Below are 13,677 nucleotides of genomic sequence, written 5' to 3' on the forward strand. Positions count from 1 at the left end.
CAACTTGACTTTGGGCAAGTTAATATAAACCAAAGAACAAAAATACAAAAGCGAAATAATACCAGCTAAAGATATAAACAAGAAAAATGTACCTGGGTTGAGATTAATCTGTCTGTTTGATGACATTACTACTTTCATTCTGTGTTGATGGTATTATTGATCTGTGTAATCATTTTGATAATTTTTCCTTTATTGTGTGATACATATAGTTATATTGCAAACTGCTTATTCTTCAAAATTCTGATTATTGTGCTGAATTATATGGATTAGGATGTGGCATCATGTGTTGCGCTAAAAGATTGAGAATATTTTTCATTCAGATGAAAATATAGATGAAATAGTTTATTATTTCATCTATACCTTCCCTCTGAGCCTTAAGAATCCAGGGTTCAACATAACACAAATAAGATTCCCCCTCATTTTATCTTCATTTAGAACCCAGACGTATCTCTGGGAATAAACTGGATGAAAACAGTACCATTAGTCCCAAATCATCCAGTAAGTCTCATTGGTAAGTGAGAATTCAAACTTCAGATTCCTTGCTTCGGCTCTTAGCATTTTGTTTTTTTAAGTAGTTCATCTCTCCAGCTTTTAAATCACCTAGACTGAAAAAAATAATTACTGATGACGTGAGAAGAAATTCTCCTCTTTCTTCATGGTGGTTGTTTTTGTTATTGTTGTTAAATATTTTTGAATATTTCTGATGATGTGGCTCATTTGTGTGCATAATAATAATCCAAAGCCATTAGTGAATTTTATAGTTCTTCAGCATCATGGAAACTATTGCAAGTTTCAGCTTTTGTGATTTCAAAGATATTTAGTATTGTGTTTTTTGAAAATCGATTGTAGCTAAACTGGGGTGCAAGTTTTGCATTCAAAGGGCCTGTCTTCAGTCTGGCATTGTCAGCTAAAAGGATTGTGTAGTGGATGATGGGAAATATTTTTTTGTTTGAGACCATGTATTTGGAGAAAGATCTGAGGAACATCTGCTCCAGTCAGTAATGTAGCAACTAGCTGTTTTTTATTCAAGTAAAGAAGGTTGGCTGATCCACAAACTCTGAGTAAAAATTAGGACTAATATATGAAAATTAGAACTAATATATAAAATTATAAAAACTTATTTTGGCTAAAACAGGAGAAATGACTTTACAAAGAGATCTGTTCTAGGGGAAGGAACAGCTTTGGACAAGAGATAGTTGTAGATTTTGTTTTACTGGAAATATTTAAGATATGACCATTTCTTAAGTACACTATTTGGACTCTGCATTGAGACTCCTGTAATAACAATGGCTTGGAGTTGATGACCAAAGAAATCCCTCAGAATACTATTATTTGCTATCATTCTGCCATAGATGAAAGATCTATAGATAGGTTAATAAATATGATCTCATATCTTTAATCATTCTTGTTTCTGAAATATTTGGTTATAGATAACCTTTTAACAATATTACACCATTCTGTTCTATTACAATGAGGAAAACTTTCTAAAATATTTATAGATGTAATAAATAGATAAATGTCTAATTTTCTTCCAATATAATCAATGGGATGTTAAGTGGTTAATTTTGGTTCAGTTGTGCTCAGCATATAAAATCCTTAATTAATCCCTGATTCTAAAATCCTAAAATCAATGACTAAAAATGAAAAAAAAGTATGCAGTGATTTATGTTATTGTATAAACTATTTGTGAGTTTGGTAAAAAATGAATTTCTTCAATTGCCCAGATCGGCTGTAAAGATCCGTACTTGAATTATCCAAATTATATTCTTCTAAAAAATTATGTTTTAAATAGTGATTAATGACTTCCATATACAATAATGATATTTTTACTTTTAAATCATGTATCACATTATTTTTAATATAATCATGAATCTTGAATCAAATGTACTCTACAATTTTTCTCCTTACAAAATCTGATGTTATTCAAGATTTAATATGTAAATTGATACATATTGTATATAGCTACATTCTTCAGGATTTTTTATCTAAAGGGAAAAATTTAATTCTCAATAGTTTGCATTTATTTATTGTCCTCACATGTGCTGATAAAGGAAATAAATTTCAAGTGTAGAGGGATAATAAAGAATTTGATAATATTAATGGGAAAGAAACCATAAAAAATTCTAAGCACAAGCACATTTGAGGTAGATGTCACTAAGCTGTAATAGCATCAAATTTCTTTGATATTTTTTTCAAAAATACTACACAAATATGTGCTAATATCCAGTTCTAACATAACTTGTTTAAAAATCCAAAAACAATACTTAAAACATTGCTTTAAGCAGGTTGAGAAAATTACTATAACCCAGAGAAAACCTTTGACAGTCTTAGTACTTGTTTTTCCACTTTTTATTACACATTTTATGCAGGTTTTTTTTAAGTAAAACTAATGTAATTCACTATAAAACAGAAATGCAAGCAAAAGCCATTGACTTGATATGAAGTTGCAATAGTTTTTATTCGTTTTGTCAAGCAGATAATTGAATCTGAAATTGATTCAGTAAAAAGTTTAGAAGTGAGAGCCATCTCCATCTGACTCAAAAATGCCAAGGAGGTAGCATACACTATTGGGTTATGGCAACATTGAAAAATAATGTTTTCCATTTTGAATGCAGCAATGTAAACTTCAAAAAGAGTAAACTGTCACCATCGCCTATTCCTTTGCACATACCACATCATCTATCACAGATAGAAATCCAATGGCAAACCAAATTGTACAAGTAAACAGCATGGTGCTTACAAGTTTTCTAAAATATTTTATGTTTGATGTAAGTATCTTGATGTCCTTAAAAAAATAGCAATGAATAAAAGCAAATGCAATTCACTTATATTTTCAATATTGTACACATTTTTTTCCAAACAGCTGCAAGCTTTGTTGTTAGTTTTTAAGCATGGTTCTTGGATGTACGGCTTGATTCTCCCTCACAGAGATGCAGGTCAGGAGCGTCTCCAGATCTATGCAAGTGGGAAATAAATCTGGCCGCAACAGAAGACATAGTAGTCCTCAAATAGTCTGCACTCCCAGTAATCAGTAGCTTGAAGTAGGCACTCCTTGATTTCTTTGTGAATTTCAAAAGCTCTGTGTCTATGGAACACATTCTTCATGTTAAAAAATCAATACAAGCAACTTGCAAAGTTTCCTATTTCTATACAGACAATGGACTAAAATTCTTTAGAAGGCACTGTATTTTCCTTTGCATGATATTAAGCGCGGACTGCAATCATGCACACTTAAATTTGTTTCCCCTGAGAACTTTCTTTGCACAACCTCCACTGAGGCAGACAGTGTATGTGTGCAAAAATAACACACTGTACAAAGTATCCTGTACTCTTCCACTGTTCACATTCATGTTAGTGGGGTTTTCAAGAGTAATGCCTTTGTGATGGCACTTTGGTTCTCTTGATAGTTAATCCCATATGCTTCAGTGCAAACCTAACATTTTTACTTTCTTTTAATCTGGCACCAAGTGCACTTATCTTCACAAAACACTCTCCCACCCTCCCACCCCTTCTTCCCCAAAAATAGTTTATTTTGGTTTGTTTGCAAATGTTTCATGTGCAGCTCTCATAAAAAATAAGCTTATGACATAAGCATAATATTTGTTTCTCATATATGTGTTTGTATATTTATATATATATATATATATTTGTGTGTGCATGCACACACGCATAAATCACAGTGTGCAATGTATTATTCAGTACATAATGTTCAAAATGTATGCCCTCCATCTCATGATTTATCAATAAAATCATATATGCAAAGATCATTACTTTATACATTACATTCATTTAAAAAGAGTTTCATGTTTTAGAGAGTTTCTCCCAAGTGAAAGGTTGAATGTGAAACAGTGCAAGCAATTTAGTGATGCTGAAACTTGATGTCTTGGACTCTTATTATTATCAAAACTGTACATCTGTATATATTTACTGTATTGAACATATGTGCTTTACAAGAAAAAAGCTATGATTCAAAGTATACAATATTAAGGAATGTTCATAAAATAATATTAATGTGTGAAAGATGACATGGAGGGGCGTGTTCTTCTACTTTTATTTTGCAATCCCGAAACAATGTCTCCATTTCCCTCTGGAATTTCTTCCTTCTTTCGTACTTTGAGGCGGGTAAGGAGTTTTATTAACCACTCATCCCACTCCTCTGGTAGAAGCAGCAGGAGGAAGCCCAGGCCAATTATGACAATGGCAATTACACGGACACTGTTGAAGACAATATCACTCGAGTAGTGATCAACAACTGCATAAAATATTGAACAGATAACATTATAGATGGAATAAAACATATCTAAGTAGTACATATGCAATAGCAAAAGCTTTGGATTTCATTCTCACAAACCAAGAGCCCATAAATGTAGCCAAGTCATATCAAACTGAACATTCTTAGTGGAATCAGGCATTTATCAACTGACTGAGGTGTTTGACTTCTCTTCTTTGAATGGTGAAGGTTACCCGGTGAAGGCTACCAGACTGCTGATGCTCTACATTCTACTTGGGTTAGTTCTGAGCTAGCTTCACTCTGTATCAAAGCATCCTTATTTTGCAGATAGTGGCAAATAATGCTTTAAAGATTGCCAAAAATTGTTTTTTATTTCTTACATTTTTAGGCCGCCCATTTCCCCTATAAAGTGGATCTGGGCAGCTTACAGATAAGATTTATTATTGCTATAAGATTGTTGTCAACCAACTCTCCTATATGAAAGAGGGATACTGGTGTGAACTGATTTTTGTTGTGATCTTGCTCTTCATAATCAAGTAGGATCTCTGAGTAGGAACTGTATACTTGCCAAAACTCCCAATCTTAATTCCTTATTTAGCAGCTTCTGGAAATTGCTGGTGGATGTGACTGGTAATCTTCACACCACTTGCCATTATGACAACTATTACCAACAAAGTTTAAGATGTGAAATTGAGCAATCAAGTCTATAGACTGAGCAAATTAAAAAAAAACTTAACAAGTATGCCTTGTAGTAGCAGCAGGAACTCTATACTTTAAAAAAAACACTACCTTTCCAAACAAATTGACTTTCTATGCAGAGCGCTAATCTTATTTTTAGAGAGTAATGTTCTAAAGTTCTTTAAAGTGCTCTTAAGATTATCAAACACACATTTTGAATGAGATCAAACACTACTTCGCCAGAGCACACCAAAATATATGGACTCTAATTTGTGCTTCCAAAAATGCCATAATGGAGGTGGTAGCTTCCTAAGATTCTAGATGACACAACCATCCAGCAGCACACCTAGATGTCACCAAGGAAGGAATTTTGTAACCAGAAGCAGCCAATAGGAACTGGCCAGATACACCAAAGGAAAAGAAGATACATTCTTTTACTAAACATTTGATTCATAAACAAAATATAAATATTTTGACATTATGAAGCAGGAAATTACTACTACAAATCATCACATTCCAAACTCCACATGAGAACAATCCATTAAGGGATTTTCCTGTTGTTTGTCTTCTGAAACAAATGGGTGATGCTCTAAGGTTCAATACTGTATCGAGAGAAAAACTGCAAATAATCTTGAAATCAATATTTTCCCCAAATTAACCTTTACTGTAAAGGTTAATGCTATAAAAGGCTAATGTTATGAAATTGAAAGCAGTGAACATTTGCTATAACAAAGTTCTGGTTATTTAAATACAATGTATTCTACTTTACATATAAAACATGTACATTTTGATTTATATATCATTTGTTAATCAGCCTGTACATGTATGTCTATATGATTTAATGAAGAAGTATACTTACTAGCATTTACAGGTACGCTTAGTACAATCCCGAGAGATATCAAGGTAGGATATGTTATAGCAATCCCAAAATTTAATATAATATTGAATGCTGAAATAAGAAATAACATTTTCCATTTTAAAATTACTTTACTTTTGGTACTAAATCTGCTTTTTTACAGATTTAACCAGTTATTTTAAGCAGCCACATTTAGATTGATACAAACCTTTGCACAAAAAGATCAACATACAGTAGTTCTGAAACTACTGCGAATCACATGCCAAGGAACACACCTGGATCCAGTACCAGATACTGTATGCAATGCAGGACTGCTCTTACTTATTTTATTCAAACCTGTACATTTTGTCTTCCCAAATTAAATTTACTTCAGAAAGCATTCAAACTGCATGTATTTATGGTGAAAATAGTTTTTAATTGACTAATTTTTATATTTTATGATGTATCCATAATGTATACCTACCTTGTTGCTGCACTTAATCCCCTTATATGCATAGAAGAATATCAAGGAATTACACGATAGTTTCACATAAGGAAACACTCTACACAGCTCTTGCTTACATTTTAAAGGCCACTAAGATAATTTTAGAAGAGAACTACTTTCATCTTGCTTACTAATACATTATGAGAACCATTATGTTGTCATTGAAAGTTGTTGTGTAAGTCATTGAACCCGAGCACATGGCTGATGGGAATCTAATAAGTGATGTTAGAATTAAATATTCCTAGAGTTGAAAGAGGTTTCCTTGATAATACTAACTCTAGCCCCCTGCTCAATGTAAGAATTCAAATAAAAAATTCTGGCAAATGTCCGTTTCAGCCTGCCCAGTGGAGAGTAGCCAAGGAGGTGATTATTTGTTCCACTTTCAAAACCTTAGTTATTATTAGGAACTTTTTTCTAGAATTTCATGAGAATCTTCTTTCTTGCAACTTGTCCATTGCATGTTCTACTACTGAATTTGTGTCCAAAGCACATAACGTGCTTCTTGGTTGAAAGGATTAGCTGGTGACACAATCATTGCACAGGAGAAGCCCAAGGAGGCTCCTTTCATCTCTATGCTGTTTACCCACCAAAGTGGTACCTGTTCATTTACTTGCATTCACATTCTTTCAAATTACTAGGTGGGCAGGAGCTAGGGCAAATTGATGGGAGTTCATTCTATCATGTGGCTCTTCCTTGGGTTTCAAACTGCTGAACTGTCAATCTCTTAATGGTCTTTTGACTCAATATCATAACAATATTAGCCACCATGGCCTGTCCTACATTTTGGGAACAAATTAAAAGAGACCACGAGTTTCTTCTATGTGATACCTGTCGGGTGCCTGAAGAATGCTAGTATATTTTCCTTCAAATTTATTTTCTCAAGGCTAAGCTCTAATTCTATCTAATAATATATTAAATGTCAAATCTATTAAATGCAAATAGAAAAGCACATTATCAATACAACATATTGTGCTCATTACCGTGTTTCCCCGAAAATAAGACAGGGTCTTATTTTCTTTTGATCCCTGAAAAAAGTACTTGGCCTTATTTTTGGGAAGATCTTATTATTTTTGAGGTGCAGGAGGCCCCTTAAGTTCGGCCTGTGAATCAGCTAATCCAGAGATCGCTGGGCTTGCTTCTCTTTTTGCGGCCACCACTAAGAGAAGGGGCATGGTAGCTAGGGCTTGTAGGAGCGGCCTCCGCGAGGTCATTCCTCATGGATGGTGAGTGCATGTGGGGCATCTGGGGCATGTTGCCCCCTCCCCCCAGGAAATGGCAGGGACCAGCTGTGCATGCACTTAAATATTTTAGGGGAGGGTTTATTTTGTGGGGAGGGCTTATTTTAGCACATGCTCTGAAAAGCCCAATTGGGCTTATTATCCGGGGAGGTCTTATTTTGGGGAAAACAGGGTATTATATATTTTACTCACCAAATCAGTGTGATAGGTTAACCTGTTTCTTTTCTTTTAGATAAAATAGTTGCAGTAGTCTTTTAAATGTCAGGTTTAGAGCAACCATATTATGGAAGATAAAATTGCAATGATTGTTAGATATGATCAGAGATGGTATTCAGCAGGTTCTGACCAGTTCTGGAGAACCTGCAGCGTAAAATTGAGTAGTTTGGAGAACCGGCAAATACTACCTCTGACTGGCCCTGCCCCCATCTATTCTCTGCCTCCCGAGTCCCAGCGGAACTCTTATCAGGAGGAAATGGGGATTTTGCAGTAACCTTCCCCTGGAGTGGGGAAGGAATGGAGATTTTACAGTATCCTTCCCCCTGCCATGCTCACCAAGCCATGCCTACAGAACCAGTAGTAAAATTTTTTGAATCCCACCACTGGATATGATGGCTATATACTACATTTAGTTTTGAAGCAATGTACTTCTCAATAGCTGCTAGGCAACATGAGAAACCATTGTTAATATCTTTGGAGTAGTGGCATCATTTTAAACACCACCCCCCCTCAGACTGCATTGAATTAAATTAAATTAGATTTGATTAAGTAGGTTTTAAGTGTGATCTGCAGTCTCTTTTTCTTAAGACTATTTAACATAATTGCCTATAAGATGCCTCATTATAATTAAGCAACATTTACTTACTCAATAATAGGACTGAAAATCCACAAATGCTTCCCCAAGGAATGGCATCAAAAGAACTCCAGTATTCAACTTTGGTAAAGTAAAGAATGACAGGAATACAGGTAACAAAAAGGATATTGAAAACAGCTAACACTGACAAAAATAAGGCAGCTTCTCCATATTTAGCACTACCCAGGAGAAGCTTAAATAAAACCTGTAATAGAAAGAGAAAAACAATTTGAAGAACAAAAACCATTGTTCATACATGGTAAGAAATTCTTTAAACACTTATCTTAAAGTGTATTTCTAATTTAAAACATGCTTACATAATGTAGATTACATGAGAGGGAGAAAGAATTTTATTTACACTATTATTCAGAAATAGCTAGAGGTTTTCAGGTAAACAACTTCTATTACAATCCATTCTTGATCTATTCTGTCATTTCCAAGAAAGATGGAAGGAATCAAGAGAGGCTATAAGTACATTAAATGTAATGTCTCCAGGATATCCTGCAGACTTCTGTAAATTTGGCAGTGCAATTTCATGTTAAACTGTTTGAAAGCATTGGACTTGAAGATTGGCTAGAAATGTTCCTAAGGAAAAAAAAAACTGCCTTGTTTATTTTATAATTTCATAGTAATAGACATAAAAGAGGGCTAAGATTGTTATGTAAATTCCTATAAATGAGTGCAATATTGTACAGAAGTGCCTTTCAGAATTGTAATATTGATTTTTCTGCAGTTTCTTAGCAGTAGTCAATATAAAAGTTACTTATTCTAACCATCAGAAACTAACAGCCGTTTCATAGCCTTTTTTTATAATACTGTACAGCATTTTTAAATAATGTGAACTGACAAACAAGTTAATTTTAGTTTTGTTCTCAAACTTTGCTATTTGATACAAACAATAAAACAACTTCTTCAACAAATTTTGTGGTAAACATGGGACACATCTACCAGCTAGATGTATATAATCTTCTGCAAATTACCATTTTGTTTTAATTGCATGTAAAACATTAAGGTTGCAAATTTAATAATGTTTTAATGAAGAAATTTCTATATCAGCAAGATTCGCCTGAGCTAATGAATTAGTGGCAAATTTACCCATAATTATCACTGCTTTCATTGAGAATAGATATATTTCTTCACTTTGATTTCCATATAACCTCAATGATATCATGTAATTTGAATCCTATTCATGTTTAATAATGAATGCTAATTGTGTATTTATTTCTAAAGTACATGTTTTCTGTGTAGCTTTGTAATAAAATCACCTTTTAGATTTATGGAATAACAAACTGCCTTTCAGACAGAAGGTGAATTCCATTTCACACCCAATGCAGCTCATTCCACTGAAATAAATCCCACCTCACCTTTAGAAAGAAATTGAGCAGATTACTTAATGAACTTCATTGAACCATCTTTGCCAATATCTACCTGTACACCCCATTGCTAGTGATAGGTCCTGTTGGCAAATACCAATTGTTGCAGTTACATATTTTTTTCTACAAAATAGGTATATATTGTGGATCACTATGTAAGAGTGGAGCCTAAATGCTTGTATGAGCTAATGACAAAGAAAAGTAGTTGTTGGCACTGGCATCTGTAGTTTGCTGTGTTACACATATAGCACAGGACCAAACTCTGGGTTTCTTGGTGTTTGCTGACCTTGATTTTTCTATTGCAGATGATGGTGATTATAATGATGAGGTTACCTGGCCTGGTAATGAAATATCTGCAAGAAAACAACCAAACTCAACAAATACCAAGAACTACACAGCCACACATATGGATGCAATGTAACACAGATAAAGTAAAGTACTATGGACTCTGCAGCAATGTCAGCACTATAACTTCTTGCTTCTTTATATAGAACTTCAAACAGAAACTGTCAAAGTGGCTTTGACTAACTGCAGGTGGAAGATCCTACTTTGAACAGCTTCCAGGTCATTAATGTCAGTCAGTGATTGGCATCTGCAGGCTTTTAATGTGTCCAATGATGAAAGCAGTACTGTACTGCAGCGTATGTGTATGTATTTGTTCAGATATACATACATAGGTAACATTGTGATGAAAACAGGACTTATACCCTGATTTTTGCATTGTTTCTTGTGCCACTCTGCCTTTTGTTCCCCTGCCTTTCCCACTGACAACACAGTCATTAGTGTAATGCCTTTCGCTAGGAAATATATGCTGAATACAAAATCAGTGCAATGTTCTTCTAGCAGTACCTAAACTTTTACTGTATGTATTTTTCTATTAATTAGATATGTCATTGCTATTTATTGATCTGTTTATTTATTTGGACTTATATGCTACTTCAATCCATTCATACTCCTGTTCATACATGCGAATAAAATACAAAACCAAATTATCAATGCTTGGACAATTCTTGGTGAAATGATTCTTATCCTAATAACATCCTTTGATCACTCCCTGTAATTTCTGTTTTCTTTCCAGCTCTTTACTACAGAATAACTGCAAATTGTTACAAGATGAACAATAGAGATTCATGGGTTTTTTAAAATTTTGGGTTGGATCGATGTGCTAACAAAATGCCATTGCATAGAATGGGTTGCTGCTCCTGTGTACTTCTCAGATAATGTATTTCAAAATATATATTTTAAAAGCTATAACAAGTTTCATTTATAGAATATTAATGTAAAAGCCGACTTCTAGTTTTACATACACTCACATATAAGAACCAGTTTTGTATGGCCAGTTAATATGGACTTTTGTATTTGTATTTTGTTTCCTTTTAAAAAGGGGTTAAGATTTCAGCCTTTAAACCTTACTTTTTAAATTTGGCTTTATTTTGGTTATCTTGCCAGTATTATGATTTATCACAAGCACATGTCATAGAACAACTCTTATTAAATAGTCCTTGGCATATAGAAAAAAAAACCTATATTAGTGCTGAAATCAGCTTACTGGGCTTTGGGTACCTGGTAATGATCACTGAATTATCAGGAAAGAATGTTATATTATCTAAACCATACATTACTAGATTCCAAATATTTATTATCTTCTCAACTTTTACATTTTTTATATATTTTGGAATCTCTTATTTTTAATAAATAGAGTTGCTTTTTGGGTTATAAACAAATATATCCTAGGTGATCAGTGCATATTATATATTAATATAATGTGTAACAGAGGTGGTATTCAGCCGGTTTGGACCGGTTTGGCGAACCGGTAGTGGAAATTTTGAGTAGTTTGGAGAACTGGCAAATACCATCTCTGATTGGCCCTGTCCTCCCACCCCAATTGTTTCATGTCCTATATTCATTTGGTTTTTTTAGCTTAGCTGATTCGCATGCAGAGCAGATTGCCACGCCTCAACTGAGTTAAAAAACAGCTCAGATACCAGCAATGACACCGAGGATGGTCTTTCAGTGCGGAGCACACCTGCAAAGTGTGCTTTTTTAGAACCGGTAGGAAAACATTTGGAATCCCACCACTGATGTGTAATCCACCCATTCCTGTATCACAAGGCCATTGAATAGAATGACTTTCCTTCTAAATTTTTGCTTTAATTTTTTAAAACAATTTTTATTCCTTATGCTAAGAAATTCATGACAGTGTGATTGCAAAATGTCTACAGATGATATAGACTATAATTTCCAAATTTTCCAACTAAGCATTTCTTATGAACACCAATGTCCATTAGTTAATTGTAGAGTCATTATATACCCAGACTGAAGACTAAGAAGATATGCTGGAATACTCCTTTGGTGGAAGATAATGGTGTTCTCTCTTCCTTCCCCTATTCAAAATTTTTCCAATCTAACTTTCTTCTTGTATAAAAGCACATTTGTGCAAGTCACACATGCTTTTCAAATAATACCAACATTGCATAATTTTGGGATTAATTTTGAATTTTTTGTCAGAGTGAATGAATAGGGAACAGAAATTAAAAGCCTTTTCCTTATCCATCCCTTATGACCTATTGTACTTTTCCTGCTTCCAAAGTGAAAACATTTCCATTTTGATGTAAAAAATCTCCACTAATCAGTAGATAAGATAATCTCCTTCTTTCATGCACTCACTTTCCTTTTTCATGCTAGCAACAGAAGTGGATTTATCTAATCCTATTATTATATATTGTGTTATAAACCAGCATCTTGTAAGCAGATTTCACTAACCAATTTCTAAGCTCTTTTTTTAGTTGTAGAAATGGAAGTGATGCAGAATCTGGTCCATCAACAGCTCCAGGATCTCTTCTTTTATACAGTTTTTTTTTAAACATAAAATGTGAACAATTTTTCTTTAAATAGTTCCCATAGATTGGGTAGTGTTGAGCCTCAGGATTTAGTGACTATGTATAGACAACAGATTTCCTGAAGTTTTGCTAACAACTATGGCTGGCATTTTCAGAGGCAAGGTAGTCTACAAAGTTAGCCAGTCTACATTGCTAGCAAAAAATCAAGAAATCTGTTGTTTAGGAACAGCCCAGTGCACTCTGGAGCCCAACACTGTCCAACATAAACCAGCTGTGAAAGTTTACACTAGTTCCCATAGGGATAACAACCTGATTCAACAACCTCTAGTCTATGTGAAATTTTAGTTCTGTAGAAGCTCTGTGACTCTTTAGAGGATGAACTGAACTGAAAACAGAACTTGGACACATTTGGTCATGCAATGTTGGGCTGTATACCCAAAATTAAAATCCGTAGATTAATGGATTTAACTACTATACTTACCTTGTAAAGAGCTGATGTTGACGCAGATCCCACAACAAGTGCTATTCCAATAACTGAATGACTGTGGAATCCATCTGCGTAAGTCATCATAACTATCCCTGCAATAGCAAGTATAGCAGCGACAATCTGTTTTGGATACACAGAAGCAAAATGTTAATGGGCTCTAAAGTCCCCCTAACACCTGGTAACACAGACAACACCTTTAAACTGTGTTTTTTTCCTAAGACTTTAAGCAGCATTAAGAAATCTTTCATAAGCCTAACTAAAATGAGTACATTCCAGATACATCTTACATTCTTTGGAGAGATTAAACCAAAGGCTACTAAAGACAAAAAGCAAAATTAGCAGGAGTTCCATTTTATAGTTATATATCAACATGCTATTATTGAGATATTAATTTGTGAACAGTTGTGTATATTATCAGATCTATATGTTTGAAGCACTGAACCCTCAGAAAGGGTTCACTTGTCATTTTGTCTATAACAGTTTCTGGATATCTATAGAAGCACACATTACAAATATTGTTGCTAATTTCTGACTACATTTTTCAAAGGTCTCCTTCAGTATTTTCATTGTTATAATGTTTTGCAACATTTTACAATTTTGAAAGTTTTCCTCTGCCTAAAACATTAGTATCCACTAGTGT

General features: G+C 34.0%; 1 protein-coding gene across 3 annotated transcripts in view; it reads right to left on the reverse strand.

Annotated features, from left to right (window-relative positions):
* Positions 1-3,580: 3,580 nt before the first annotated feature.
* Positions 3,581-13,677, reverse strand: part of SLC35F3 (solute carrier family 35 member F3) — a 116,689-nt gene continuing 106,592 nt past the window's right edge. Inside the window, exons 5-8 of one of the 3 annotated variants that reach the window (XM_014059373.2) lie at positions 13,032-13,157; positions 8,350-8,542; positions 5,769-5,858; positions 3,581-4,252 (exon numbers count right to left, since the gene is read on the reverse strand). In XM_014059373.2, the coding sequence (XP_013914848.2) occupies positions 4,008-4,252; positions 5,769-5,858; positions 8,350-8,542; positions 13,032-13,157 (654 nt within the window). In that variant the 3' untranslated portion in view covers positions 3,581-4,007. The remainder of the gene's footprint in view (positions 4,253-5,768; positions 5,859-8,349; positions 8,543-13,031; positions 13,158-13,677) is intronic. The other 2 variants (XM_014059374.2, XM_014059375.2) reach the window with 2 other exon arrangements.

Source organism: Thamnophis sirtalis, unplaced genomic scaffold, assembly GCF_051295495.1.
Source record: "Thamnophis sirtalis isolate CommonGarterSnake01/CBP01778 unplaced genomic scaffold, rThaSir2_p1.2 scaffold_6, whole genome shotgun sequence".
Lineage (NCBI taxonomy): Eukaryota > Metazoa > Chordata > Lepidosauria > Squamata > Natricidae > Thamnophis > Thamnophis sirtalis.